Below are 27756 nucleotides of genomic sequence, written 5' to 3'. Positions count from 1 at the left end.
ATTTTTAAAAAAAGGTAAGGTGTAGAAAGTACCGATATTCGTGTTAAAATGTAAGGAGTAAAAGTAAAAAGTTGCCAAAAAATAAATAGTACAGTAAAAATATCTGAAAGATCTACTTAAGTTCAGTAACAAAGCACTTGTACTTCGTTACTTCCCATCTCTGGGGACCACTAAGGTCTACATAAAAGCATCCAAAGAGCACCATGGCATGGGACCTTTAACATTGCATGCATACTGTTCTACTTTTCCATTTCATTTTTTATACATGTATTATGTATTTTAACTGTCCACAGCAGAGGGAGCCATTTACCTTACTATACAGTATTTGCCTTCCTGTCTTCTATGTTTGTTACAACACAACTTCTGCATAGTTTCCTTCTAATGAATCAATTTACTTGCTGAACTTATTTTCCAATACTGGTTTTAGACGAAGAGATTGAAAAATACTATAATCTTAATTCCATTATTGTTCTTGTAAGGTGGCAGTGCCCGCATTTTTATTTTAATTTCTTTTACTTTACGCTGATCCATTAGCTTATCATACAATCAAAGAAAGAAATGTATCAATGGTTTAATACGCCTAATTTATTATTCTTCGAAAAGTGTGGTGGCCTAAGATCAACACTCATTGTGTGTTGTGCAACTATTGCTTGCTGCATGTGCAAGGAAAAACACTGATGTGAAGCAACATTTGCATGCACAAAAGTATGCCGAATAGTTAGTCAAGCCAGGTGCCCTCTATTCGTCTGTAAACCTGTCTAAACCACAAAAAGGGTAACAGAGGTAACGGCTAAGGATGTCCTAGAAAGACGTAGTGTCATCTTTGGTCGAAACACCAACTCTAATAGGTGATGGGAAACATGAGCTTCTCAATTCCTTTTGTAGAACAGTTTTCCGCTGACAGTGTAGCTTCTGTTCTCAAACCCATAACTGAAAAACGCCAGAGAGAGAAGGATGTTCACGTTTTATGTGCTCTTGGATCTTCTCTTTAGAGCCAGTAAGTGATCGTAAATCTTACTTTGGTAACTTGAAATTATGATTCCAAAATGTTTGAAACGTTTTAACCCTCCTGTTGTCTTCGGGTCGAATTTGACCCATTTTCAAACAGTGTCTAGATCAGAAATTTGTCTTTCAACCTCAGTTTCCTAACACGAACATGGACGGTTCTATAAAATGCTCTTCTCAGGTAAAATGAAGGATCAGTTCACCACTTTCAATGAATTTGGGGTGTTTTATTTAATTTCATAGCATATCACTGTTTCCTAAACTACAAAATTAGGCTTAAAAATGTGATTAAGTGATAAACAGTCAAACAAAACCACAAAAAAGCAACAAAGATATAAAAAAAGTGTCAGAAACGTTGAAAAAAGCAAACAAAACTAAAACAAATTCAACAAAAAGAGCCGGAAAATTTTTTTTTGAAGAAGACATGCGCTGATATTTCTTTAACCGGGAGGACAACACAAGGGTTAAACAAAGGTTGCGTTCAGTTGGTTATTGATGTATCTGTTTCTGTGTTTTAGCTGGCACTCTGCTCTCCACAAACCCCGGACACAATGTGACTTTACCATGCTTCTATAACTCCAGTGCCAAAAATCTGTGTTGGTACAAGCAGGTTGCAGGGGAACAACCTCAAATCATATCCTCTTTCTACAAATATTCACCTGACTCCAACAAATTCTACAACCAGTTCCAAGACAACAGTCGCTTTTCAGTTAGTACTGGGGAAGGGTTCTACCATCTGAACATATTTAATGTCCAGGACTCAGATTCAGCTATGTACTACTGTGGACACACCAGTGGTATTGTCACAGAATTTAACAATGGAACGTTTTTGGTTTTAACAGGTATTTTGTTTTTTAGATTTTGGACAAAAAAACTATTTTCATTGAGGTATGTTTTTTTTCCCAATTTGATCTTCCATCTCCTAATCATTTCTACAAATGTCTTATTTTTCAGAGTCCAGTCGAAGGATGTTGATCCAGCAGCCGGCGTCCGACTCCGTGAAGCCAGGCCAATCTGTCACTCTCAACTGCACGCTCCACACTGGAACCAGCGACACAGAACACAGTGTTTACTGGTTCAAAAGGGATAATTCTAGAAACTCCCATCTGGGAATTATGTACATCTACACACACAACCGCAGTCAGTGTGAACAGAGCCTGGGATCGGAGTTTCCTGCACGGAGCTGTGTGCACACGTTATCAAAGAGGAATGTGAGCGTGTCGGATGCTGGGACGTACCACTGTGCTGTGGCTTCATGTGGAGAGATACTGTTTGGGAAAGGAATGAGACTGGATGTTGAAGGTGAGCAACATACTCAAGGCACCCCCCCAAGGTTCTTCTCATTAAAGTGTTTAGCTACATTTAAGACTTTTAAAGACATTTTTAACCCTTATGTTGTTTCCTGTTGACCATGCACTTGTTCTCCGGTTTGGTTTGCCTGTTTTATAAAGCATAAAGTAGCCTACATATGATCACCCAATTCTGTGTTATATCTTTTTGGCTAACTTCATTACTTATTACCACTAGCTTTACACTTCTTTATAGAACTGATGGATAATAAATCTAATTTACATAAAATTACACCTAATTGAGTAAATATGCAGCAATTAGGAATTATCTTGACTACTAGTTAAGGTCAGAGAAACATTTGTTCATGGATGATCACAGATTTTCTCCCAGGCAGACCATAAAAGTAGTGATCATCAATAGGTATTGATGGACATTTGGTTGAATAGAAAGCCATGTTTCTCACACAGAAACTTAGAAAATTGGTCAAATTTGACCTGGGGAAAACAGGAAGGTTAACACCCCCTAGTATGAAAAATAACCCTCGTGTTTTCCTCGGGTCAAATTTGACCCCTTTTTTTTTTTACTGTTTCTGTGTCAGAAATGTGGTTCTTCTTTCATTCAAATCACAAAAAAAATTTTACGGTATCCTGACTTAACCCTTGGATGGTATTTGGGTCGAATTGTCACATTTCAGAAAAAAAGAAGAAAAATGGTACAAGAGATTGAGATAAAGACAATATTTGTTAATAGATTTTGAAGTAAAATTTTATTTTCAGAATTGTTTTTAAAACCCCAAATAAGTCACGGGTCAATGTGACCCGAGGGATACCAGAGGGTCCCGAAAGGGAAGACAATACAAGGGTTAACTTTGATTTACTCAACATCCTCTGATCTTAACTATTAATCTAAATAATTTATATTTTTTTCTTTTTAACTTAGGAATTAGGTATTCTGTCACAAAAAGTAGCATCATTGACCATCATTCCAAAAAGAAGTGTAAAACTAGAGTTATGAAGTTGGAATGAAGTTAGCTTACAAGCTGTAACTCAATCGGGAGGTAACGTATACTTAATACTTTATTAATAGGCATAACAGGGAATACAATTTTTTTAATACTTTTAAGACCCTGCGGGAACCATAACACTGTACTTTAAAATTGTCTGAACAGTTGTTCTATGTTTCACAGAGAAACAGGATGACATTTCCTCGGTCTTCATGCATTGCATGGTTGCAGCTCTGCTTGTGTCTGTTTTCTTGAACATCACCCTAATCGGCATGCTCTGCAAAATGTCCAGGAGAAAGGGGCTTCATTCTGAAGGTACAATTCCTGTATATTCACTAAAGATGAGTCTTTTGTTTTGAGGAAAGATTTGTACACCTTCATTTATAAATCACACGTTTCTTACTTAACCCAAGTACTATCTAGCCATGCAGATAGTTTGGGTTTTTATTTGCCGAGATTTTGAGGAATCTGTCTCCCTGGGATTAATTTGTGGTGCTTACTACAGTTAAAACATACATTTATATTTTTAATCCTGATTAATTTGGCAAATCCATAGATCTCACAGACTTCTTTTTTATCATAGACTATTACTGATCAATAGAAGGCAGGGGCGGAGCCAGATGATGTAAACGTTACCAGCTCTAACCAGACCTAGGGGGGTCCCGGGGGCACGGCCACCCCACCCCCACCCTCACCCCCCTGGGGAGATTTCTTCCCTATTACAGCAGCATTTGAACTATTTTTCAAGCAACTTGTTAATGGAAGGTCTAAAAATCTGTTTTGGGGAAAACATGATGAGAAAAAAGGGGCGTGTATGTAAAGGGGAGACTCCCGCATACCCATAGAACCCATTTTCATTCAGACATCTTGGACTGGGAGGTGAACGGACCCCTTTGAAAATGGCATTCAGGGTTTTCCCAATAAGCTAACATCACGTGGTTGGAACCAAATGGATTCCTTCCATGGTCAACTTTCATATGACGCTACAGTCATCTTTATCTTCCTTCTAGCTTTAAAACAGAGCCCGGTATAGCGTCTGTTGAGTCAGCTTAAAAGATTCTTGGCTCTTGAGAAAACATTTGGGGCAGGAGCCCATGAAGCCACCTCCTGCTCTAGCCTTGTTAGAAGGTAGTGACTGTAAAATCGGTTTGGTTTAATTTTTTTCATAGAGCTGCCACCCCACTCCATTGTCCCAGAAAACACTGCTAACAGTCAGGTAAGCTCAAAAATCTTCCTAACATGAATTATTCTTTTGTATTTGGACACATCCCTCCCATAACTACATAAGTTTAGCATCTGATAGTAATAGCGTAGCTTTGGTATTATCTCCAGAGTGAGGAATCTGATGCTTCGCAGTACATAGCTCTGGACTTCAAAGAGATGCAAGGCAAGAGGAGAAGACAGAGGAGCACAGAAGAAGAAGAGGAGACGATTTACTCTGGAGTTAAACTGTCCCAGCTGAAGTGATTGTTCCTGTTTGAAGCTAGGGGTATACGGTTTTCGGGAAAAGGCAACGAAAAAGCGCCAACATTTGTAAATTAGGGCTGTCAATCGATTCAAATAATAACCATAAAAATCAACAATATAACCTAACATACTGAGGAAATGAATTAAAAAGTGTTTTGAGAAGAAGATTTGTAAATAAATGTTCCAATCAATGATCCAGGCACTGCTTTCTCGTTTCCCTCCTTCATTTTACAGTCGAATAGTGGCTAGAGCGGCTCCGGGTCAAAGGTCAACATGGAATGGATTCATCTGCATTATTTTTTCTCTGATAAATTGATTTCACTTAACGCATTATTTTGACAGCCCTATTGAAAATACATCCCTCTTCATGCAGCTGTGCCCTCTCTGTCCTAAGCCCCTCTTCATACAGTAACCTGTACAAGTAGTCTTTCATTTCATTGTGATATCCGTGCATTTAGCAACAGTTCTACATAAGAATTAACGTCCTGATTTATTTGCAAACTTGTGGGCCTGTAAAGCCCTTTGAGGTGACATAGTGTGGTTTGAGGCTCAGGCTTCGTCTTGGGTGGTATTGATTTTTTCATACCTTCTTGACATGTTTTTCCCCCTGGGGTATATGGTATCACTTTAAAAAAAAAAAAAGTTTTTTGAAAGTCTGTCTTTTTTTGGGGTTGCCTTGTGTAGGCAGTTATTGCCAGTGCTGGATGAGCAGCTTTTTTCTGCAGTAATTTCTGTCTGAAAGAATGTGCATTCACATCTGCATAGAACAGCCAAAAGGAACGCTCTCTCCCTCTCTCTCTCTCTCTGAAATGACCTGTGATTGGCCAAAAGCTCTTTTTAAGGGCTAGATTTTCTAAAGCCTTAAAAAGTGATCTAAGCGATGTTGGGTAACTGTAACTGTTTTAACGAACTGTTTTCTACGCTTTTTATTTATTCATATTCATATATGACATACGTAATTTATGAGTTGAAAAAAGCAGATATTATGAATTATTTTCACTAATAGTGATAATATATATGATTGATATCTATCAACACTGTCTATCTGTCTATATGTCTAGCTATATATATAGGCTATCTATGTATATGTATGTATTATCTATAATCTGTTGCTGAACACTCTTTCTTACACTGTTGTCTTCTATCTTTCGTAACTCTCAATGGTCTCTCTAAGCTGGCTGGCCTATCGTCTCCCTTGTGTGACGTCATGCAATGCATTGTGGGAGAAAAGCAAACCACTGTAAAATATGACCTACTTTTTTGTGTTATTTTATGTTATGTGATACTTTTCAATATCATATACTATGGATAACAGTTTGAATGTTTATTACCAACAATCAATAAGTGCAAATTCGTTGGAAAATTAAACCTGCAACATGGGCTTTAAGATCAGAAGATGTTGAATGGATCACAGTTTATCAAAGTTTAGCCAGAATATAGGTTTGGATTTTTCATTTTCCAAATGCTATAAAGTTGAATAAAATACCTGAAGTTCAATGGAAGTAATATAAATTTCATACTAATTTCACGGTGTATCCATATAGCGTACATGCATGCATCCATGTTATTGTGGGGCAATTTAGTTGAACGCAACACATATTTATGATATAAAAACTTTCTAAATAGGTCAAATTTGACCCAGAGGAAAACAAGGGTTAAGACAGAGCCAAGAGAAGGTGCTGAAAGTGATGAGAGAAAAACTGCAAACCTCAGCTTGAATCACCTTCCCCATCGCTGTTCTCTGTCTAACTTTGTAATTTCAGTTATTACTACAGCCTATTTTAATACAATAAAATCAACTTTTGTGTTTCTGACATCCTTTAAATCCTAAATATGTTTAACTGAAAAATTTAAAATGTATTATTGTAAAACAAATTAAGCAAAAAAAAAGGATTTATTGAAGAATACTTAATTTTTTCTTATGAAAAGGCATTGGTTTCTACATTTTTAGATGGTTGCTTCATGAACTCAAACCAAAAGCATAAATCAACCGCTAATGTGAGGAAATAAGTATTCTTTAAATGCATGAACTTATGTTTCTTCGTGAATAGACTGTCCTCATGTGACCTGCATAAGTTTAATGTAAATTTTGCTGTTTTGCTCTCTTTGTGTGAACATGTATATCCATTAAAGATTGTATAATCTAAACAGATGGGCTACCATGACTTGGTGGTTTTTACCCACGTCTACCTTTACATCTCGGAATGTGTTCCAACAATTTAGTGTTGCACATTCAGAAAGAGACATAAATACTTTTCAAAATTAAAAGACTAGAGGCTGAGATACAGTGCATTGGTGGAAGAAGTATTCCCATTTTCTACATATTGTAAGTAATGTACTAACACTACACTGTAAAAAACTTAAGTAAAAGAATGTGTCATCGGGAAAATGTACTTTAACCCTTGTATTGTCTTTACTTTCGGGACCCTCTGCTATCCCTCGGGTCAAACTGACCCGTGACTTATTTGGGGTTTTAAAAACATTTCTGAAATAAAATTTTACTTTATAATCTATTAACATATATTGTCTTTATCTCAATTTCAAACAATTGAGATAACATCTATGTTTAGGGAATGCAATCAGTCTCTAGAACACTAGAACACATTTTAAAAATGGAAGCTGGATTTGCAGTTTGTCTTAAGGTTATAATTTTAAATGTTAAAAATCCACTATGTGTTCATTCTTATCTTGGAAAATACGTTAGTAGTCATATCCAGAATCATTTTCTGTATTGAGTCAGGAATGCCTGTTTATCACAGAAAATAAGATAAGGCCATTGATTTTCAGGTAGAAAAAAAATGTAACTAACATAACCATTTTTCTTCTTGTAAAAATGTGAAATGGGTCAATTTGACCCGAATACCATACAAGGGTTAAGTGTAAAAGTACTCAAATCTTCACATTTTAGAAACGATCTGTCTGTCTATCTGTCTGCCGGTTCTGTCAATCAACTAAGTGTTTAATCAGCTTCTCATTTAATTGATAAATGATTGAAGAAATGGCTTATTGATAATCAGATATGTATACATTAGACTGCTGACTGCCTGTTTGTTGCTTGCTGTCTGATGTGTTTTGTTTGTTACTTTGTTGTGGATTATGCCTGTTTGAATGTTGGTTTGTGTATGTTGCTTTTACATGCTGACTGTACTATCATTTTAAATTTAAAATTTATTTTATTTTTATAGGTTGCCATTTTTAACCTGGCCAGGGCCAACAGGTTAAAGTTAGCTCTGGCTCATTTAACTTTGCTGTTGATCAATGAGCACTGTCCCTGTCAAATATACAAATAAATGAATACATTTCAGCTGGACTCGTGGGGTGTTGTATTATTATGTACTTTAGTATATTAAACATTCATTGTATTTTATAAACTACATGTGTTTTGTGCAAAATTATCCTAATTTGTAAAGTCCTAAAGCTGTCAGATTGATATTGTGGAGTAACAATTACAGTATTTCTGTCTGAAATGTAGCGGAGTAGACATAGAAAGTTGCATGAAAAGAAAAAAAGACTAGAGCCCGACTGATAAAGGATTTTTAAGGGCGATACCGATACGAATATTTGGTTTTGTTTAAAAATCTGGTGTGCCGACATATTGGGCAATATATACTGTACATTAAAAAATAATCCAGAAAAGCATTAGAAAACATAAACAGATTTCCCAAACATTAGTTATTTGTAGTTATGAGTTCTCACTAAAATAACATGAAACAGAGGAACATCAAAATATATTAAAGGTCTGATAAATAAAATGTATAAAAATACAAACTTATTTGTACGTTTTTGTAAACCATTTAGATCATTAAAATGATTCTGATGAATGAATATTTAAAAAAAACAAAATAAAATTGCTGATACCAATATTTCGGGAAATGCCTAATATCAACCCGCCGATATATCGGACAAGCTCTAAAAACGACTCAAGTAAAGTACAAGTACCTCATCATTTTGTGTTTGTTCAAAAAGAAATTGGAAAGCTCTGAAGTAAACTAAACTTCATATGTAAACTTGGTGGAATGCCCCTTTAAATTCAGCATTTTGCTTCTGTTCAGTTAGCTGTGTGCAGTTGAGCTCTTGGTCACTAGGGAGAAGCAGTCCACCTACAGTAGCTCACACAAGTGCTATATCATGCAGTGTGTACTCTTCTACCTTGAACTCAACACGTGTTGCTTAACTGATCGCACAACGCTGACATGTTCCTGTGACCGCCAGCTCGCTTAGTTTGGACTGTGAAGTTATTTAAAGTGAACACAACCAAGGAGACAGTGCAGGCAGTTTGAAAATGTCAAAGTCACAATGTGAGGTGTGTCCTTTGTGTTTGTTCAGAGAGATGTGTTAAAGGTATTGCTGTGGTTGACTGACACACATATCTTGCATCTACACTCTTATCAAAACCCAGGCGTACCTTTGGCACCAAGTTTGGTCAAAATACATCTATTTTGAAATTATGTAATTATAGATTTCCTTAATGACTAAGTTAGCTTTTAATCATTTAAACTATGTATTATTTATATCCTATATACAGTATAAAATATATATGCACATGTATAAATATACAGTAAATATGCATATACATGTACAGTATATATACACATATATATACCCAGTATGTATACTGTATTCATATATAGATACACAGTATATTTACAGTGTATCCATACACACGGTATATACATTACATACATATATGTACTGTGTGTATACCTTTTTTATTTGAGTTTACTTTCACAAATGTACTTTTCCCATCTCTCCTTGAACAAGGAGTAATAAAACCGTACACCAACTTTTGACTTGCTCTCAAACACCCATGAAGACATCAATGTGTTTTTGAGTCCTGCAGCCGACTGACGAATAAGAAAAACAAAAAATAAAAAAGACATCTCGCTTCTGAGTTCCCGCTCTGGTCAAGCTCGCTCAGATCTAGTTCAAGTTGTTTTGTTGTCACCCCCCTCCTTACAGGATGTCTCTGTGGTCTCACTGTTTGTTTGCTTCACAATAACGCCTCTGCTTTTTCACTTCTCATTGCCATGGATATGGTTTTAAAAATCATAAGTAAATAAACAGGTTTAAAGCCAATACCTATAGTCATAGTCATATAAACAAAAAAAGTAGTCATAAAAATACCTTGATGAACCTGATTTAAGTTTTTAGGTTATTGGGGGCCGGGCTTTACTTTCTCTTTTATGCAACCACATCTTTAACTCGAGCTAAAGGTTACCTTCACGTTTCTTTTCTGAGATATACTTTGTGTGTGTTTGTGCGTCTGTGTGTGTATGTATATACACACACAGACACACAAACACACACACACACACACACACACACACACACACACAGAGACAGAAAGACAACCGGTCAAAAGGGGTCACTTGCAAATTTCCATTCCACTCCATTATAAACAGAATTCCAGCTGATCTGAGTGGGTGGCTGATATTTAATGTAACATCTACATTGCTCATTATCAGCAACGATTCATTCAATGTTCCAAAGTCACATTCTGTTTACTAAGTTGATATCGTTTTAAAAAACTAACTGAGAAAACACAATTACGTAAGCACATAATGTAATATGAAAACTGCTGCCCTGGTTAAAAAAACAATGCAACTAATCTCAGCTGGTGTCCTGTCTACAATAGAGTGCAATGGAAATGTCTAAGTGACCCCAAACTTTTGATCGGTAGTGTGTGTGTATATTAGATAAATGTAAAGAGAAACACATTAAAGTTGAAAAAGGCAAAATCCAAAAATTCTGTAAGCCACATTAAAGTTGTTGTTCATTGTGGTTAACAGCTGAGACATGCAGTGGACGTACATCTGCCCCTAACTGGCCTGATTTACTTCTTAATGCCAAATGTAGTCAGTGGAAAAAGAAAGGAAAATAAATCCAGTAGTGGCACACAATGTTCGCGCTGCCCAAGGATGTGCTCTGGTAGACTCACAGGGTTTCTAACCTGTTTTCAACAGTTACAAACAGATGTCAACATGTCCATGTTGAAAAACCTCTATCAAGATAGTATTTGTACAATATATGAATGGAAATTGATAGACTGAGACTAGCTTCTCTTTGACCCCACTAATTCTCAATTGAAAGGTCTGAATAAGCCTGAAGACAGCAAAAGTCTCAAATGTGATCTCTGAAAAACCTTACAGGTGTCAAAAAAGTTGATTCAAGGCAAACAATTGGCACTAGTCTGCTTTAGGAGTTTGAAATCATATTCAGTTTGAATGAGGGACATTGACCGTTTCAGTTCAGCAGCAGTTCAATAACTTTATAAAACCAACGCCAAACAACAGCTTTCTATATTTGAACGCTTCCTCGCGGCAGCTCTGTGCAAGCCTGCTGGTTTCCTGTCCTACACGATCAAAAAAACAGTGAAAAGTATTGGGAGTACAAAATGCAGAACGTGTGAAAACGTTAGACTAGAGAAAAGAAAAGCTTGGGGTTAGCTGAACTGAAAGAGCACTTTCAGGAAGTCAAACTTCTTCGGCCAATGCTAAAAGCATCGCCCACCCACAGGTTTCTTGGAAGTTCAGCAGAACATCCATGACCATTTTAAGCACTAGAGTCAAAGTTATAATAAAATGGCATTGAAGAACTAACAGTAGAGTTTGACAAGCAGCCATATGCCCAACTTGCAAAACCACAATAAAAAATGATTCTCAATAATGCAGTTCCACCTCCGTTATAAAGTTTTAAAGCTTCTAACATATACCACTGCTTCTGCTTTTCATTGTTTGTCACATGGTCTGACTCACATTCTCTTCAAGAAAACAAGAATGGGTGGATCTATTTTCCATTTCAGCTTAGACTCGTTTGAGAAACAATGAACAACAGGCCCTCGTTCTGTCACTTTGCACAATTAAGGAAATACACGTTCAACTGTGAAGAGTGTTGGTCAGTAGTGCCTCTTTTCTTCTGAGTCAACAACTGAAGAGCTTTCACCGCAGTTTTATTTTTACAGCATGTACATGTACATACAGACCACAAACATCAGGCTTCATTTGCTTGGTAAAGTCTGTTAAATCTGCAAAGTACAGGCTGAGGGAATTAAGGCATGTGAGAAAGAAATATGAAATTAGCTAAATGCAATGCAAGAATAGACTTTATTGTCATTGCACAACCTTGTGTGTGACAGCACTTGCTGTTCTGTACCTGAATGCCAAAGCAATAAAAACATAAATAAATACTCTTACATTCACTCGTTCACAGTCATCCCAGTCAATGAGATACCCTACCTTCGACAACATTAACAGATAAAGTAGTCCAGTCTGATAGACATGGCTCACCTGACAGAATAGGCTACACCCTTGTAACACATTTGGAGAGGAAATGGGCACCTTTGATATATATTCGTCACCTGACAGAATAGGTTACCCTATTTATAAAGAAGATAATCCATTCCAATAGATGTCCTCCCTGTCAGAATGAGCAAACCTATTTTTGACCACATTCACAGAGGAGGTAAGCTATTGTGAAGAAGATGCCCTGCTTGACAGAATAAGCTACTTTAAACTACATTAATAGAGAAGGTAGGCCATTATGATGATATTTCCTACTTGACATAACGAGCTACCCTACTTTTAGCCACATTAATAGAGAAGGCAGGCCATTGTGATAAATGTTTCCGGCCTGACAGAAAGAGCTACCCTATTTTTAAACATATTTATAGAGAAAGTAGGTCATTCTAATGGTACTTCCTATCTGTGAGCATGAGCTACACTACGGTTGACCACATGCATAGAGGAGGTAGGCCTTTATGATAAATATTCCCCTCTGACAAAATAATCTGGACATTTATAGTGGAAGTAGGCAATTCTGATTCATATTTCCTACCTGACAGAATGGACTAGTCTACTGTTAACCACAAGTATTGTATAGAGAAAGCAGTCCATTCTGACGGACCTTCCTGTGAAATTTACCTACCTTAATCTACCTTTAACCACATTTATGGACGAAGTAAGTCATTCCAAGAGATATTTCCTACCTGAAAGAATGAGCTATCTTACTTTTAAGTCTCATTTGTAGATGAGGAATTCTATTCCGATAGATATGTCCTACATGACAGAATGAGCGACCCTACTTTTGACCACATTCATAGAGGAAGTAGGCCATTCTGATAAATATTTTCTACCTGACACGATGAGCTATCCTACTTACAACCACATTCAGAGAGGAGGTAGGCCGTTGTGATAACTATTTCTTACCTGACACGATGAGCTACCTACTTGTTACCACATTTAGAGAGGAGGTAGGCCGTTGTGAAAACTATTTCCTGTCTGACAGAATGAGCTACACTACTTTTAACAACTTTTACAGAGGAGGTATGCCACTTTGATGGATATTTCCTACCTGACAGAATGAGCTACCCTACTTTAAACCACATTTTTAGAGGCAGTAGGCCTTTCTGATGGTTATTTCCAACCTTCCAACAGAATGAACTACCATACTGTATCCATTAAGGTTGAGGAACATTGAGGTATATTTCCTTCATGAATATTTTTGACATGTTGGGCAGAAGCTAATGGGAAGCATACTAAACACAGGTTCTGGTACATGTATATTTGCACAATTATGATATAACATACTGTAAGTAAATGTGAGATTTAACATGCTACCTCCCTTTTCCTCCCTTTTTCTCCTACCTACAAGCAGGTGTTTTCTGACGCTGCACTTGGCATTGAGGGTTATCTATAAAATGCAATTACACATCGTCGATGAGTGAAAAAACATTGCGCAATAGCAGGCAGTGATGCAACATTAAATGAGATGCACTTCACAATCAGAAACACCAAAAGAACAAAAACAATGGTTCTGTGTTCTCAGTCTTCACAAGCCGATTCCTCTAAACAGAAGATATGCGATGATGTGTGCATGGGATAGTGTTGTGACTCTGTTACATTTCATTCTGTGAAAACAACAAAGCCTCTCTCATCTGTTTAAATTGGTATCGTACAGACTTGTATCATCAATTGTGACACTGTTTTCCTTCCTGAACATCTGCATAAACCTTAATTGAATCAATCCTCCCCTCCTCTGAAATGGATTTCTTATCCATCTACTTTCCTACAAAGTGAATGGAGCAATTTTTAGAAAATGTATTCTTGTGTTTCTCAAACATTCAGAACATTGTGAAACGAACACTGCTTTTTCTCACTTTCTCTTGGCGCGCACTGCTTTTAGAGTCTAATCACAGAGGTAAAGCCAGTATAGCCATGGAATACGAGCCACAAAACAATCGTGATCAGATTGTTGTCAGGCGGTGTCCCGTTATGGAGACACATTGGAATAAATACCACATCTTACCTGAGGGGTATCACTGGCATGATGGAAAGTTGAATAGAAAAGACCAACCTGGAAGTTAACTGAAAATAATTAAGTTTAAAGAGGAAGTGAAACGAGTTAAGCCACTTGACCTGATTTCTGTTTTCCTTTCTATCTATCCCACACACTCTTTGAACTCACTTAACCACAAACATAGCCAAAAACACAATTTTTTTCTGAATGTCATGACTAAAAAACAGCATGTTTTTCCAAAAAAACAACTAAAAATCCCCTCTAAGCACTGTGCATATTGTGGAAAACATACACAGACATGCGCCAGCCTCGACTCCTCCATTCAAAACGGACTTCCTTTTCATGGTATACATACATGTTGTCACACCTATAACAATAATATCCTGTACAAAAGTCTCCAATCAACCCCAATTACTCAGACTCCTCTTATGCAAAAGAACAATTTGCCAGTCTGACTGTAAACCAAGCCAATCAGCTAAGCCAATCACAAACTGCCATCGTCTCCTATAAGAGTTGGGTGCGTCCGTAGACACACAGAATACAGACTGCAGAGCTTGAATGTTACTTGAAGTGATGTCACTTTTCATTTTTCTCTTGCTTCTCATTGAAATCTGTAAGTATTTTACATCCTTTTTTCACTTTTTCTATGTGCATGAATATAACTTGGAGTGTGAGTGAATGAGGTTTTAAAATCATAAATGATATTTCATGCATTTCCTTCTATGCAGGTGAGGCTGTTAACAAGACCTCAGGTATAACTCAGGACAGTGGAGTCATAACAGCTAAAGTTGGGGAGGATGTGACTTTAAAATGCTTTTGTCAGGATGATGCTGTAACTTTCCTCTCTTGGTACCAGCAAAGCTTGGAAGGCAAACCTCTTATCATATCATCTCGGATGAAGCAAAACACAGAAGCGTCCATCTCCCCTGCGTATAAAGAAAGGTTTAAGGTCTTAGCACAAAGTGAAGAAGGCAGCAATCATCTCATGATTAAAGATCTTCGCTTGTCGGATTCGGCAACGTATTACTGTGGGATTTTAGAATTCCACGCAGTCGAATTCGGACAAGGAGCTTTCCTTCATGTGAAAACACGACAGTCCAACATCCATGCTGTGGTCAATCAGCCAGCAGTGGAGCCACTCCGGTTGGGAGACTCAGTGAATTTGAGCTGTACGGTGAACGCTGGAGCATGTGCAGGGGAGCAGAACCTCTACTGGTTCAGACAAGGAGGGGCTCAGTCTGCAGTCATGTATCACAGTGGGGGGCAGTGTGACCAGCTCTCCAATGAAGAGTCTAACAAGACCTGCACTTCCAACCTTGCTTTAAAGTCTGTGAGCTCCACCGATGCCGGGATGTACTACTGTGCTCTGGCCTCTTGCGGGGACATTGTGTTTGGAAGTGGAACGAGAGTGGAGATTAAAAGTAGGTGATTAAAAACTGAAGTATTTTTCCATTCTGCGCATGTTAAAAATACCCATTATATTACATGATTACATATAATTATTGACATACTGTGTTTTTCTCTTTACTTGATGTTAGTAGTCCCCCTTCTCTTGGTTAATAGCCTGATTGTGGCATTGGCAGTGTCCATTATCATGGTTCTTGTCTTGGCTTTCCTCATGTACAAGTTGAAAAAGAAGTTATGCTCTGTCTGCAAAGGTAAGACTTTCAGAGTAAAAGTATCCGTTATACTTTACTTGAAGGTATCTGCATAGGAGTGAAATAACACCGTCACGAACGTGTCATTAACATTATAAACCTTTCATAAACGTTTATGACAGAACAATTCTGTGTTATTTGGTTTTGTCATTACAAGTTATGATAGAGTTAAGGTTCATGTGTCATGACCGTGTAATGACAGTGTCATGTGTTCACGACGAGTGTCATGTCACTCTCATCTAGAAACCTTCAAGTAAAAGTGTTATCAAAGTGTTTTACATGTTTTATTGGCGAGTTTTATTTGATTGATTTATTGATGTATTTTGATTAGCAGGATCTGTCACTCATCTGGCATGTCCTGTAGCACCTGACGCCATGGTAGGTGAAGAAACTGTATAATAAAAGCCTAAATTTACACATATAGAATCACTATATTAGATTCTAATAACAGCTATTTTATTTGTTCTTTCAGTACTATATTTCTCACATAATTAGTTGTTTTGTCATTACCAGAACCAAGATGCAGACGTTCTCCATTATGCTGCTCTGGACCTGAACAGAACCAGAGAACGCCACCACTGCCGCGAGCATACCACGGAGAGCGTTTGTGTTTACTCAAGAATAAACAGCAGGATAAAGTAAAGTTGGACTTCACATTCAACCACTTCAACAAATGATATCCCTTTCATGTCATTACTGTGCAAACCACTTTACGTGACTAAGTGTACAATACAATGTTGAAATAAAAATAAAAATGTGTTTGTGCAATGTGTTTCATTTAAAATATGTTCAAATACATACTGAATACAGATGTGGACAAAGCATGCTCATGAAAATCCCCTACTACGATCTATTAATGTATTCTTTTGCCAGAAACATAAGCACAGGTTGCACCTTCAATTTATAGCCTGTTCACTTCGTTTACCTTTCACTCCTGTGGTGAAGTTGGTGTGAACTACAGAATGCATGTTTCCATTAGTGGAAACACAAGTTCTAGAAGAGCTTTTACACAGGAAGACCGGCCTCTAGCTTCCAGGCCACAGCGTCTCATTGAACTTGCAAAACAAGTCTCATGCCTTAGATGCAGAAAGCTCGCAGTGCATAAGAACAAGTAAAAGCAGGCAGTAGTTTGTCATTGAAATGAACTGAAGAGCAATAGAGTTAGTGAGGTGAAAGACTGTTTACATACCTACAACTCTTGTAGTCCAGATGTATGTGGTCATGCAAAGACTGTTCTGATTGAAGCTTTCCATACAGTGTATGCAAATACAGCAGTGTTTTAGTCATCAGTAACGGATCTTACTTTAACTGAAATTAACATCCGGATGTTAATTTCAGTTCCCTAAAACTATGTCAAAACATAACCCAAAGATATGCTTTCCTAGAAATTCATCTAAAAGAAATGTCAAAAACTCGCCCTCAGAGCCAATAGGCTCATTTTGGATCTGAGGGTAAGTTGTTTCTGCTCTCATTGATGAAGTCCACCACATCACATGGAACATTGATCCAATGGTACAATTATCCTCAAAAGCTGTGCCAAAGGGCTGGTTGGATGGCTGCAAATAATATAAACTCTTTCAGAAAAATGCCTTGATTTTATTACTGTCAGCATTTTGAAAATGACTGAATGTGCAATGATCAGTGATTAAAAAGCATTATCAGTGGTGAAGGATGAGATTGCAAAAATATCCCTGTTTACTCTGTATATGGCAAATTGACAGTGTCTTTTGTTCATCATCATTTTATTCACTCCTAGTAAGTCGCTACATATCTTCTGCATGCTACAAAATGTTTGAACAATTAAATACTGTATGCTTGCGCCCATATATAGAGGTTTACTCCTCCGCCTGCTGCCCTTTACTGCATGTCATTCCGCCTTGTCTTCATCTGTCCTATGAAAATAAAGGCCTAAAATGCCCCAAAAATATTCTTTAAAAAATAAATATCTGCATATACATTATAAAACATGCTTCTATCAGGAGGTTGGCTTAAGAAAACCCTTCTTTTTTCACTATGTGTAATGTTTCCTCCTTCACACACACTGGCTCCTTTCTGTGGTCACATAAGCACACCAGTCTCTCAGCAACGTCAGCTTGACACAATCGATACGACAAACACCAAACATCAGAGTCTTCTAAATGTATAGGTCACAACAAGACGGCCCAAAGCAATCTGTGAGTGCCAGCCCTAAGTGGAATGATTATTCCTGTGATTCAATTCAATTAACTTTGAGAAGGCATGAGTGCTAATTAATAAAACACAACATTATACATGAGTGAAAAATGCCAGAATTAGCCTAAAGGCAATTTTTCATCTGTAGTCCCCTTCTTCACAAGTTTAGATGTACAGTACAAAACAGTAATGGACGGTCATGATTAGGTGTCTAATATATGATTGTCTATGGTCTCTTTTCTTCACAACTTACTCACTTTAAGGCACAACCTTTTTCTACAGTGTCATCTTAAGAGACATGTCAGAGTCTCTTCAGGCCCCTGGCAATAACATTTACAATGTTGTGCAAAATCTCCTACATAAGTCTTGATTACATGCCAAATCTTTTCAAATTCTGTTTAGATTTCCAGGAAAAGTCATTCTCTAAGACCGGACTCAATACTTGCAGGGGACAGGGACCATGTGATCTCTCAGACTCCTCTCTGATTGGCCAATCAAAAACAGTCTGGTCTTTAAAAAGTCTAGAACATCAAGAGATTCTTTCAATTGACAGCGGCAACATCAACAAAATGACGCCTCCATCGTTTGCTTTGTACGTCTCATGTCTGCTCTTGGGGAAGATGGGTAAGTTGTATCTTCTGTAAGTGCACTGTGTCACTTTGGGTTTTTCAAAATCAGACTTTTTGTGCACTGCACTATGCTCCCAGACATGGTATGAAGTTAATTGCCAACATGCTTGGTCTTCATATTCTTCTCAGCAGATACCACAGCTCTTAAAGTATCATCATCTTTACGTTTCGCATCACTTAGCGTCGGTGAAGACCTGACATTGGAATGCTTCTACCAAGATGATAGTGTAGCGGTGATGTTTTACTGGTACAAACAAACTATGGGACAGACACCACAGCTTGTGTCTAAATTCTATAAGCACAACAAAAATGCATCTTTGAATGATGAATTTAAAAACGATCCACGCTTTGAAGTGGAAACTACCACTGGTAGAAATCACTTAAAGATCTCAGGCGTGCGGATTTCAGACTCAGCTACTTATTACTGTGTAAGTGGCTATTCATACGTGTATGAATTCACTGGGGGCACTATAATCCACGTAGAAGGTTCAGGTTTGAAGGTCCCAGCTACGGTCCACCAGTCAGCGTCTGAGAGCATCCAGCCAGGAGGCTCTGTGACTCTCAACTGTACAGTACACACTGGGACCTGTGGTGAAGAACACAGTGTTTACTGGTTCAAGAAGTCGGAAGAATCTCAGCCAGGACTCATTTACACCCATGGAGGCAGGACTGATCAGTGTGAGAGGAAACCCAACACACAAACACACACCTGTGTCTACAAGCTGCCGATGAAGAGTCTGAATCTTTCTAATGCTGGGACCTACTACTGTGCTGTTGCCTCATGTGGACACATTCTGTTTGGAGACGGGACCTATCTGGAGTTTAAATGTAGGTTACTTGCTAGCAAAGATAATCTTTGTTCTTAAATGGTGATGGATTTGGTAAAGGAAAACCACTGAAAGCTCTGTCTCTTAATGTTCATCTGCAGATGATGAAGAATCTGTTGTCTTGGTGTATATCTTGAGTGGAGCTTTGGCATTCACCACCATCCTGAGTGTTTCCTTGGTTTACACACTGTACAAGACAAACAGCTGCCGGTGCACAGGTAGGCTAAACTGTTATTCCTTCTGTCTGTCTGTTCCATGTACGGGATATTGACGAGCAGAAAAGAACTAAATTAGTTGATATGATTTAAGATAAGATAGGAAAAACGTTATTGTCAATCACAAGTGACAGAAATTTGTCTTTGACAGGGCAGGCTCAAATGATGTAAAATACATATGAGAACATAAAGATACATATAGCAACAGTGTAATAACGGTGATTGTAAGACATGTGGAACATGCAAAACAGTGCAAGAAGAAGCCTGAATGGAGCGGTTGGTGCTGTCTATGTATGGCTGTTCAGTGTGGTGATGGTAGGGGGGATGAAGGATGTCTTAATGTACGTTTTTCCCTGCAAATGGGACCCTGTAGCATTTACCAAATGGCAGTAACTGAAAGGATGGGTGAAGGGGGGGGTGGCTTTATAGTGGCTTTCCTTAATACTGACCGGTTTTGAAGTTCTGTTAGGTGGGTATTGAAGGCATTGTACCAGGCTGAGATCTTAAAAGTGAGTATGGATTCATTGAGTGGCCGGTATCCTCATTGAATACCGTTCATTCATTGAGTCGAATCTATTAAGTAATCAAAATATAGACAAGAGTAACTGTCGGACAATCAATGACTTCCGTGTGATTTAATGAAGACGTCCTACTTGTTCATTTAGGAATCACGGATATGGATTTATAGTAAAAAAAATCATGGAAAATGAAGCAAGTCTAGACCTAGATAGAGTAAAAAATAATTGGTCTTTTCACCTCAAACATAGTGGATTTTGAAGACGGCTTTTGTCATTTTTTCTTACAACCAGAGTCCCAAGCTAGATCCTCCACTGCCTCGGCTCGCGATACAGAGGTGAGTATTTTAAAACTGTAACATATTTTTGAATGGGAGTAAACCGAGCTTTCGGTGTACATCAAAGAACACCACCTGTACAACATCCACTTCAATATAATGCAAAAAGTACCGAAAAGCCTTGTGAGGATTAATTGATGATTGTAGATCAGTGGCCATTGTGCAAGACTGAAGTTGGTGCTGCATTGTTTCAGTCTCTGTTTCTGTTTATTTTTTCCTCAACTTGAAATGAAAATCCACCTCTCTAATACAACCTAAACTAAAAAACAATGTAAGGCGTACTATTTTTCCAGGGCTTATATAGTGATTTGAATTTGGCCGTGTACTTTTGTACATATTAGTCACAAAACGTATGATAATATGGAAATTAACTAATCTATATTTTATTTCCAGGGTGAAGTGGCAGACAACCTCCATTATGTTGCTTTCAGGGTGAACAAGGCCAACAGAGCAACAAGGCAGCAGACAGACGACACCTTGACTGAATGTGTGTACTCCAGTGTAAGGCAGTAGAGCTGGATACGTTTCATTTGTTCTTTGTGTCTGTGCTACTAAAAGTGACAATTCAATTCTGAATGTTGAGAAAGAGAACTCCCAAAGCGCCAATTAAACACGTTCCTTCCGCTATAGTTGAGTCTCTTCGATGCGATCTAGGTGCCATATTTCCACTCTTGCTATACTTGTTGACAACAATTCACAAACACACGCCCACAAGAAAACTGATGTCTGCGGCCACTGTGAGCTCAGGTAAGAGAGAGAGAGAGAGAGAGAGAAAGAGCGAGAGAGAGAAAGAAGTAGAGACAGAGGACCACTTTCACTTCACAAACCAACTAGACAAATCTTCTTCTAAAAGTCAGTGTTGAGTTGGTGTTCATGTTATTATTCATGTTGTGCCAGTTATTTGGTCATTTCCTTTTATTTATATGTTATCTGAATGTGTCAACATAAGCAATGTCTTGTCATGCCAATAAAGGGTCACAGTGACAGAGAGACAGAGAGAGAAAGACAGAGAGAGAGAGAGAGAGAGAGAGAGAGAGAGAGAGAGAGAGAGAGAGAGAGAGAGACAGAGAGAGTTTGCATGCCTGTAAAATGGATTTAAAGTCCCGGCTGCTAAGGCATGAAGGCCACTATGTAAAATGTTTCCTCCTTTACAGACACTAGTTCCTTTCTGTGGTTACATAAGCAGACCAATCTCTCAGCATCGCTATCTCAGTGTCAGTGGGACACAATCGGTACTGCAAACACCAAACATGTCGGACCCCGAAAGATATGCTCTCAATATACTCTGGTTGTATACTTTTCTAGGACCCTCTGCTCTCTTTGTCTTTGTGGTTTTAAACAGGAAGCCTCTGCAGTGTCTCCATGCACAGTAGCCCTCAGTAGAACTGTAACGCCCAAGACTATTTAAAAAAAGAGCAGAGCTATATTTTAGAAATCAAACTATTATATTTATTTGTTAACATTAACCAGTGCTGTGTACCAAACTTCCTGTGAGCAGGACTATCAAGATTCAGACAACTTCCATTATGCGTCTTTGATAGGACACAAGGTCAACAGATTAAAAAGACAGAGCCTTACACTGGAGTACACAGAGTGAATGTGGGTACTCCAGTGTAAGGCAGTATAGCTGGGATTCTTTTCATTTGTACGATTTCTGTTCTGGACGAATGTTTCCATCAAGCTACAAATGTATTTTTTTTTTTTTTTTTAATGGGATCATTTCTGTCAGATTTTACCACGATATACTGAATGTAAAGTCTTGCCTTGCAATAAAACTTTTAACTGCTAGGATATGCTTCATCATTGAGAGAGTGTACATGATCGGAATCCGAGAAAACCTTTAAAATATTCCCGAGCAACTAGGGGAAGCTTTGTCATGGTTGTCTTATTTCCTGGGCATAACTCAAACCTTGACACTGATACTTGACATGATGTTTTGGGGCAAACTGTGCAAAGACATGCTTGTTTTACAAGAGATGTAAGTATTTTCTTTTAGCCTCTGTGTGGTAGGCATTCAAAGATGAACTTTCACAACGCTTTGGTCATGTACTTTTCTGGGACCCTTTGCTCTCTTTGTCTTTGTGGTTTTAAACAGGAAGTGTCTGCATTGTCTTCATGCAAAGAAGCCACGTAGTATAACTCTAAAGCCCAGACTTTTTTAGTAGATCTAATTGATAAATCAATGTCAAAATGCTTAAACAGGCTTTGATAAAATTATAAATACTGTAAACAACAACTCTGTAACATTAAACAGTACAACGGTCTTGTCTCTTACATTTAGAGTGCACTGAAACCCTCAAGTTTAGCCTTTCTTAGGAAGTGGTACTTTTCTTTAAGCCTATACTGCTCATCATGTCCTCCTAAAGAAATTACATATTTCTTGGTAGAAGTAGCTGAAACCATTTATATACTATTGTAATTCGTAAGCAATATTAGCTTCAATTATGCAACAACAAAAACCACTGGGGAGAAAATATTTTTAGTCATGCTAGTGGCATGGCTCCAGAGATGTCAGTAGCTATGTTTCCATACATGTGCTGTATTTATAAATGTAAATGTGCTGTATTTATATAGCGCTTTTCCAGTCTTAACAACTGCTCAAAGTGCTTTTACATCGTACAGGAAACATTCACCATTCACACACATTCATACACTGTGGCCGGGGCTGCCGTACAAGGTGCCACCTGCTCATCAGATAAACATTCACACACATTCACACTCCGATGCGCAGCACCGGTGGCAACTCGGGGTTCAGTGTCTTGCCCAAGGACACTTCGACAATGACTGCAGCGGCGGGGATCGAACCACCAACCTTCCGATTGGCAGGCAACCGCTCTACCACTGAGCCACAGCCGCCCATGTGCTTTCATGCAAATTAAGTGATATCAAATGAAAAATGCCTTATGGAAACAGTTAAATTCGGTTGAATTTCATGAATACTGACTTAAAGTTTATACGTTAGGTCTCATCAGAGTTTGTATTGATCGATGTATGGCTTATGTGATAAATGCTGAGGGGAACCTTATTTGATGAATAAATAATGAATTGCGATTCAGTTTTAATTCATTGTATGATTTAACAAACGCACCTGTACGGGTCAGGGTATTGTATGGGCGCACTTCCGGCAGTGCCAATGCAAATGTCCCTTATGATTCAACGATCACCTTCCTCATTCTGTAGAAGGATTGCTAGCCAGCCCTTTCTATGGACAAAATCCCTGCAGCCTTCCGCAGGGGGTCTAACTCAGGACTTGAGTCTCGTCTAATGCGCCATACACCTGTGGAACAAGGAGCGCTCTACACTTACGCAGCAAGATCTCATGCGCCTCATCTACTCCAGGTGGGTATATATATACCTTTAAATCATCTTTGTTCATATGGCATTGCACACAGCCTAAACACATGGTGGTCTTCCTGACCCCAAACGTTTCATCTACCACTCTTTACTCTGCGCATGTAGCCAGCTTGTACAGTACAATGGTGATACGCCATGAGGGCCATGGCTTATCTAGGTAAAGGGATGTGCCAATAAAATTACATAACTATTCAAATCCAAAAATGCTTCAATCAAAGGGTTTCCATGAAGTGTTACTAAACCACGATCTCCCAGAACAGTTTGGAACGGTCTCGGTCCCATACCACAGCCTGCCTCTGATGTTGTTGGGCATTTACGTGTATCTACATCTGCATCATCATAGCAATGTGTTGATAGCGTTGTTTTCTTATCATAGCTTGATATATTGCTATCACATGGAACATAAGCACTATTACAACTTTTGAAATATTACTCATTTTTCATCACTGCGGACAGGTTTTTATTCAAGGCGCTGGATGGAAACCCACTTTTCCTGGCTTTATTTTTACCAAACTTCAGATGATTCGGTTGCCCGGTCCACCACTTTGATCCAGACTCAAATATGTCAACCTTTATTGGATGGATTCTCAACAATTATTAGATTGATTTGCAGGGATTTTTTTTCCATGGTGCTTAGATAAACTCTGGTGACTTTTTCCTGTAGACAATTTTACTAATCTTATATGTCAACAACTACTGAACAATACACAACACTACATTTGGTGCAGTCATGATCCCCCGAGCCTGACTCCTTCTGACTTTGGTGATCCCCCAACGCTTCATCTACCACCTCCACCATCAGGTTTGTATTTTTGGTTGTGAGTGAAATATCTCCACAGGTATTTGAGATTTAATTAAATTTAGATTGCCACGAAATTTGGTACGCCCAATCAGCTTCCCCTCAGGATGATTTGTAGTCAAGCTGGCCCCTTAATCTTTCCTTTAACACAATCATCAGGGTTTATTTCCCATAATAGTTCAACATACCAAATACCTGCAAAACTAATGACATGCTCATTATCACAAGCTATAGTATGTGTCAAAACGACGCTAAACCACAATGTATTAGCATTTAGCTCCCAGCTCCACTGTGCTCCCAAATATTTGATAACCATTGTTTGACCTTAACCATTTTTTGCAAAAGCCAAGACAGCTAGTGGTTTTCCAAAGTTACTGGCAAATTAGATTTTTGCACTGACTTTGTCGTATATTTTGCCTCCAAACACCATGACCAACTCACACCAAAACAATATACATTGAAAAATGTCAGTACAAGTAAGAAAACATATGCACTTTTGATTTTGGGGTGAAGTGTCCTTTTAAAATGTGTTAATCTGGGTTGATATTGTAGGCCAAATCACATTCATACAACATAAGTGAGATTCAGAATGTCTTCAAATGTACCAAATCTTTTAATATACTACTAGTTTAGTTGTCTACACTAATCTAACTAAATGTCTGCTATGCATCTAATTTTGTTTTCTGTTTGATCACACTGGGTTCTCAAAGCTCTCTCTAAATACCAGTTTGAACCAGTAAAGTTTTTTCTACTGCCAATGTCGGTCAATGAAAGACATGTGATCTCTGGAAGAGAACTGTGACTTGAAAACCAACATTGAGAATGGAGGGTGCACTGAACATATGTTTCCAAAATAGGACATTCAGTGTCACTTCTTGTTAGCCAATCAAATGCAGCACTCTCTTTGAGAGTAGAGAACGGATGAAGGTCCTCCACATTCATCAAGACATTGTCATCACGATGACATCTCTGAAGTTGGCTTTGCATCTGACCTGTCTTTGCTTGTGGAGAATAGGTAAGTTGGTTATTTGGTGAAGTAGATGTGTTGGCATCCTTCCAAATATATTCTTCACTTATATCATTTAAAATCATAATGCTGAACATCTGTCATTGCATTAATTGTGTCCTTTCTTGGTCTCTCTTCTATTCAGCTCCGGCATCTACTCAACAACTTGAAAGGTCTCCATCTGTGCGTCAGGAGATGGGTTTTATATCAGCTAATGTTGGCAATAACGTGAAATTAGAGTGTTTCTATAAGAATTATGGCGCAGCAATGTTCTTCTGGTACAAGCAATCACTGGGACAGAAACCAAGGCTCATCTCAACCTTCTATAAGCATGAGAAAAATGGCACATTTGTTGATGAATTCAAGAACGATCTACGTTTCACACTAGAATCTAAAAATGGAAAGTACGACCTGACAATCTCGGAGTTACGCATTTCTGACTCAGGTACTTACTACTGTGTAAGTATCTATGCCTACGAGTTTCAGTTTGTCATGGGCACCACTGTCGATGTGAAAGGTTCAGGTTTGAAGATCCAAGCTACGGTCCATCAGTCAGCGTCTGAGAGCATCCAGCCAGGAGGATCTGTGACTCTCAACTGTACAGTACACACTGGGACCTGTGATGGAGAACACAGTGTTTACTGGTTCAAGAACTTGGAAGAATCTCAGCCAGGACTCATTTACACCCATGGAGGCAGGACTGATCAGTGTGAGAGGAAACCCAACACACAAACACACACCTGTTTCTACAACCGGCCTATCAACAATCTCAGTCTTTCTCATAATATGACCTACTACTGTGCTGTTGCCTCATGTGGACACATTCTCTTTGGAAACGGGACAAAGCTGGAATCACTGAGTAAGTAGTGTAAAATTCTAGCAGAGACCTTTTGAGTGAAATTGAACCTAAACACAGAAATAACAGCTAAAAGCTGGAACCACGCTGTGAATTTTGAGGCCAATAGTGATCTCCATAGTGGGACACAAATCAACTTTTCAGTGTTCTCTGATGGACAAACCTAGTTTGGAATTTCTTGTTACCAATCATCTGCCATGTACAACGATGCTGATATATCTGACTGCAATAAGCCAATGTTGGTGGATTTATCAATCTAGCTTAACCAACAGATTTGAAAACTCTCTTGATGTCTGGCTCTTTGCAGATGAGGTGCAATCTCCCAAATCTCTTGTGAATATCTTGAGCGCAGCTTTGGCTTTCACCACCATCCTGGTTGTTTTACTGTCCTTCTCAGTGTACAAAGTGAACAAGAGAAACAGCTGCCAGTGTACAGGTACTGTAACTTGTACTGTTTATATCAAACCGCATGTTTAAACTAAGGATGTCTTAAACACGCAGAGCTTTTTCTATGTTTCACAGAGTGTCGAACAGCTTCCAACACAGCAAATGCCGAGGTGAATATTATCTAAAATAATTGCTATATTCTGACACAATTAGCTGTGCAGTGTCAACCTTTTCACTTATGTACTATATTGCTATTCATTCTGTTACCAGGGTTACCAAGATGTAGACAACCTCCATTATGCTGCGTTAAGGGATCCCAGGACCAACAGATCAAGAAAAGAGAGAGACGACACCGTCAGTGAATGTGTGTACTCCAGTGTAAGGCACTAGAATGGACGTGTTTCAGGTGTACTTGGTTTTTTGGTAGACTTTGTGGTGAACACCTGTTTTGTAAACACCTGTTAAACTTAAACAACCTTGTCCCATGACAGTAGAGCTTTCTGATGTGGGTTTGTATGTGCCAGTAAAGCTGCCATATTTCCACTCTCACCATACCAGTTGTTTCAGTCTCTTACTGCTGGAGTATTGTATGCCTACCATTTCATTCACAAAGTAAAACCTTAACCATTGACAATGTGTACATGTCACAGAACCTGTCAACATATTATTCTCCATTCCAGGTAAAATACTGTGTGCTTTAGTCTTTAAATGTTTTTGTACATGTTGCTACCCACCACCGATGTAAGAATCTTTGTCTAACTTCCCTTGTGGTCTGCCATAAAAAAAAGGAGATAGTACAGATGCTTTGTGAAGGGTCGGACTCATGATTAGTTTTTGTTTCCATGTGGTTCCAAATAGGACGTCTTCACGTTGTAGTACAAAGTTTTCTTTTCTATTTAAATATGTTGTGGTTGCTGTTTTATATTCCATTGTTTCCAAGA

At 38.3% G+C, this 27756-nt stretch overlaps 4 protein-coding genes and 2 long non-coding RNA genes across 6 annotated transcripts; 4 read left to right on the top strand and 2 right to left on the bottom strand.

The window, feature by feature from the left end:
* The first annotated feature begins 886 nt into the window (after positions 1-886).
* Positions 887-5753, top strand: LOC117934818. The gene is made up of 6 exons (XM_034856839.1): positions 887-997; positions 1524-1847; positions 1960-2307; positions 3482-3613; positions 4468-4514; positions 4631-5753. Exons 1-6 carry the CDS (start codon positions 955-957, stop codon positions 4763-4765), a joined length of 1029 nt encoding a protein of 342 aa, XP_034712730.1. The 5' UTR covers positions 887-954; the 3' UTR covers positions 4766-5753.
* LOC117934899 lies at positions 1060-14250 on the bottom strand. The gene is made up of 3 exons (XR_004654600.1): positions 14240-14250; positions 9546-9548; positions 1060-1136 (listed from the first exon to the last, which is right to left on the bottom strand). It is a non-coding gene; the product is annotated as an uncharacterized LOC117934899 (long non-coding RNA).
* Positions 12557-13172, bottom strand: LOC117934900. Its single transcript, XR_004654601.1, has 3 exons — positions 13115-13172; positions 12824-12896; positions 12557-12598 (listed from the first exon to the last, which is right to left on the bottom strand). It is a non-coding gene; the product is annotated as an uncharacterized LOC117934900 (long non-coding RNA).
* A 325-nt stretch (positions 14251-14575) lies between the features above and the next one.
* LOC117934815 lies at positions 14576-16761 on the top strand. Its single transcript, XM_034856835.1, has 5 exons — positions 14576-14672; positions 14788-15480; positions 15598-15717; positions 16052-16095; positions 16231-16761. The coding sequence occupies exons 1-5, from the start codon at positions 14618-14620 to the stop codon at positions 16357-16359; spliced, it is 1041 nt and encodes a 346-aa protein (XP_034712726.1). The 5' UTR covers positions 14576-14617; the 3' UTR covers positions 16360-16761.
* Positions 16762-18458: 1697 nt separating this feature from the next.
* LOC117934875 lies at positions 18459-20975 on the top strand. The gene is made up of 5 exons (XM_034856928.1): positions 18459-18513; positions 18648-19346; positions 19447-19563; positions 20370-20417; positions 20820-20975. Exons 1-5 carry the CDS (start codon positions 18459-18461, stop codon positions 20924-20926), a joined length of 1026 nt encoding a protein of 341 aa, XP_034712819.1. The 3' UTR covers positions 20927-20975.
* Positions 20976-25474: 4499 nt separating this feature from the next.
* On the top strand, positions 25475-27274 carry LOC117934807. The gene is made up of 5 exons (XM_034856822.1): positions 25475-25581; positions 25718-26431; positions 26736-26864; positions 26951-26985; positions 27086-27274. The coding sequence occupies exons 1-5, from the start codon at positions 25488-25490 to the stop codon at positions 27203-27205; spliced, it is 1092 nt and encodes a 363-aa protein (XP_034712713.1). The 5' UTR covers positions 25475-25487; the 3' UTR covers positions 27206-27274.
* The last annotated feature ends 482 nt before the right edge of the window (positions 27275-27756 follow it).

This window comes from Etheostoma cragini, chromosome 19 (genome assembly GCF_013103735.1).
Source record: "Etheostoma cragini isolate CJK2018 chromosome 19, CSU_Ecrag_1.0, whole genome shotgun sequence".
Classification (NCBI taxonomy): Eukaryota; Metazoa; Chordata; class Actinopteri; order Perciformes; family Percidae; genus Etheostoma; species Etheostoma cragini.
This window is presented reverse-complemented; position numbering and strand designations above follow the sequence as displayed.

Excerpts from the sequence above, each read along its gene's own strand:
- LOC117934818 (XM_034856839.1), top strand. The coding sequence starts at position 955 with ATGTTCACGTTTTATGTGCTCTTGGATCTTCTCTTTAGAGCCA. Across the intron at positions 2,308-3,481 it reads AATGAGACTGGATGTTGAAG|AGAAACAGGATGACATTTCC; the intron begins GTGAGCAACATA and ends TATGTTTCACAG. Across the intron at positions 4,515-4,630 it reads AAAACACTGCTAACAGTCAG|AGTGAGGAATCTGATGCTTC; the intron begins GTAAGCTCAAAA and ends TATTATCTCCAG.
- LOC117934815 (XM_034856835.1), top strand. The coding sequence starts at position 14,618 with ATGTTACTTGAAGTGATGTCACTTTTCATTTTTCTCTTGCTTCTCATT. Across the intron at positions 15,481-15,597 it reads AACGAGAGTGGAGATTAAAA|TAGTCCCCCTTCTCTTGGTT; the intron begins GTAGGTGATTAA and ends ACTTGATGTTAG. Across the intron at positions 15,718-16,051 it reads GTTATGCTCTGTCTGCAAAG|GATCTGTCACTCATCTGGCA; the intron begins GTAAGACTTTCA and ends TTTGATTAGCAG.
- LOC117934875 (XM_034856928.1), top strand. The coding sequence starts at position 18,459 with ATGACGCCTCCATCGTTTGCTTTGTACGTCTCATGTCTGCTCTTGGGG. Across the intron at positions 19,564-20,369 it reads AAACAGCTGCCGGTGCACAG|AGTCCCAAGCTAGATCCTCC; the intron begins GTAGGCTAAACT and ends TCTTACAACCAG. Across the intron at positions 20,418-20,819 it reads GGCTCGCGATACAGAGGTGA|ACAACCTCCATTATGTTGCT; the intron begins GTATTTTAAAAC and ends GTGAAGTGGCAG.
- LOC117934807 (XM_034856822.1), top strand. The coding sequence starts at position 25,488 with ATGAAGGTCCTCCACATTCATCAAGACATTGTCATCACGATGACATCT. Across the intron at positions 26,432-26,735 it reads GACAAAGCTGGAATCACTGA|ATGAGGTGCAATCTCCCAAA; the intron begins GTAAGTAGTGTA and ends GGCTCTTTGCAG. Across the intron at positions 26,986-27,085 it reads CCAACACAGCAAATGCCGAG|GGTTACCAAGATGTAGACAA; the intron begins GTGAATATTATC and ends TTCTGTTACCAG.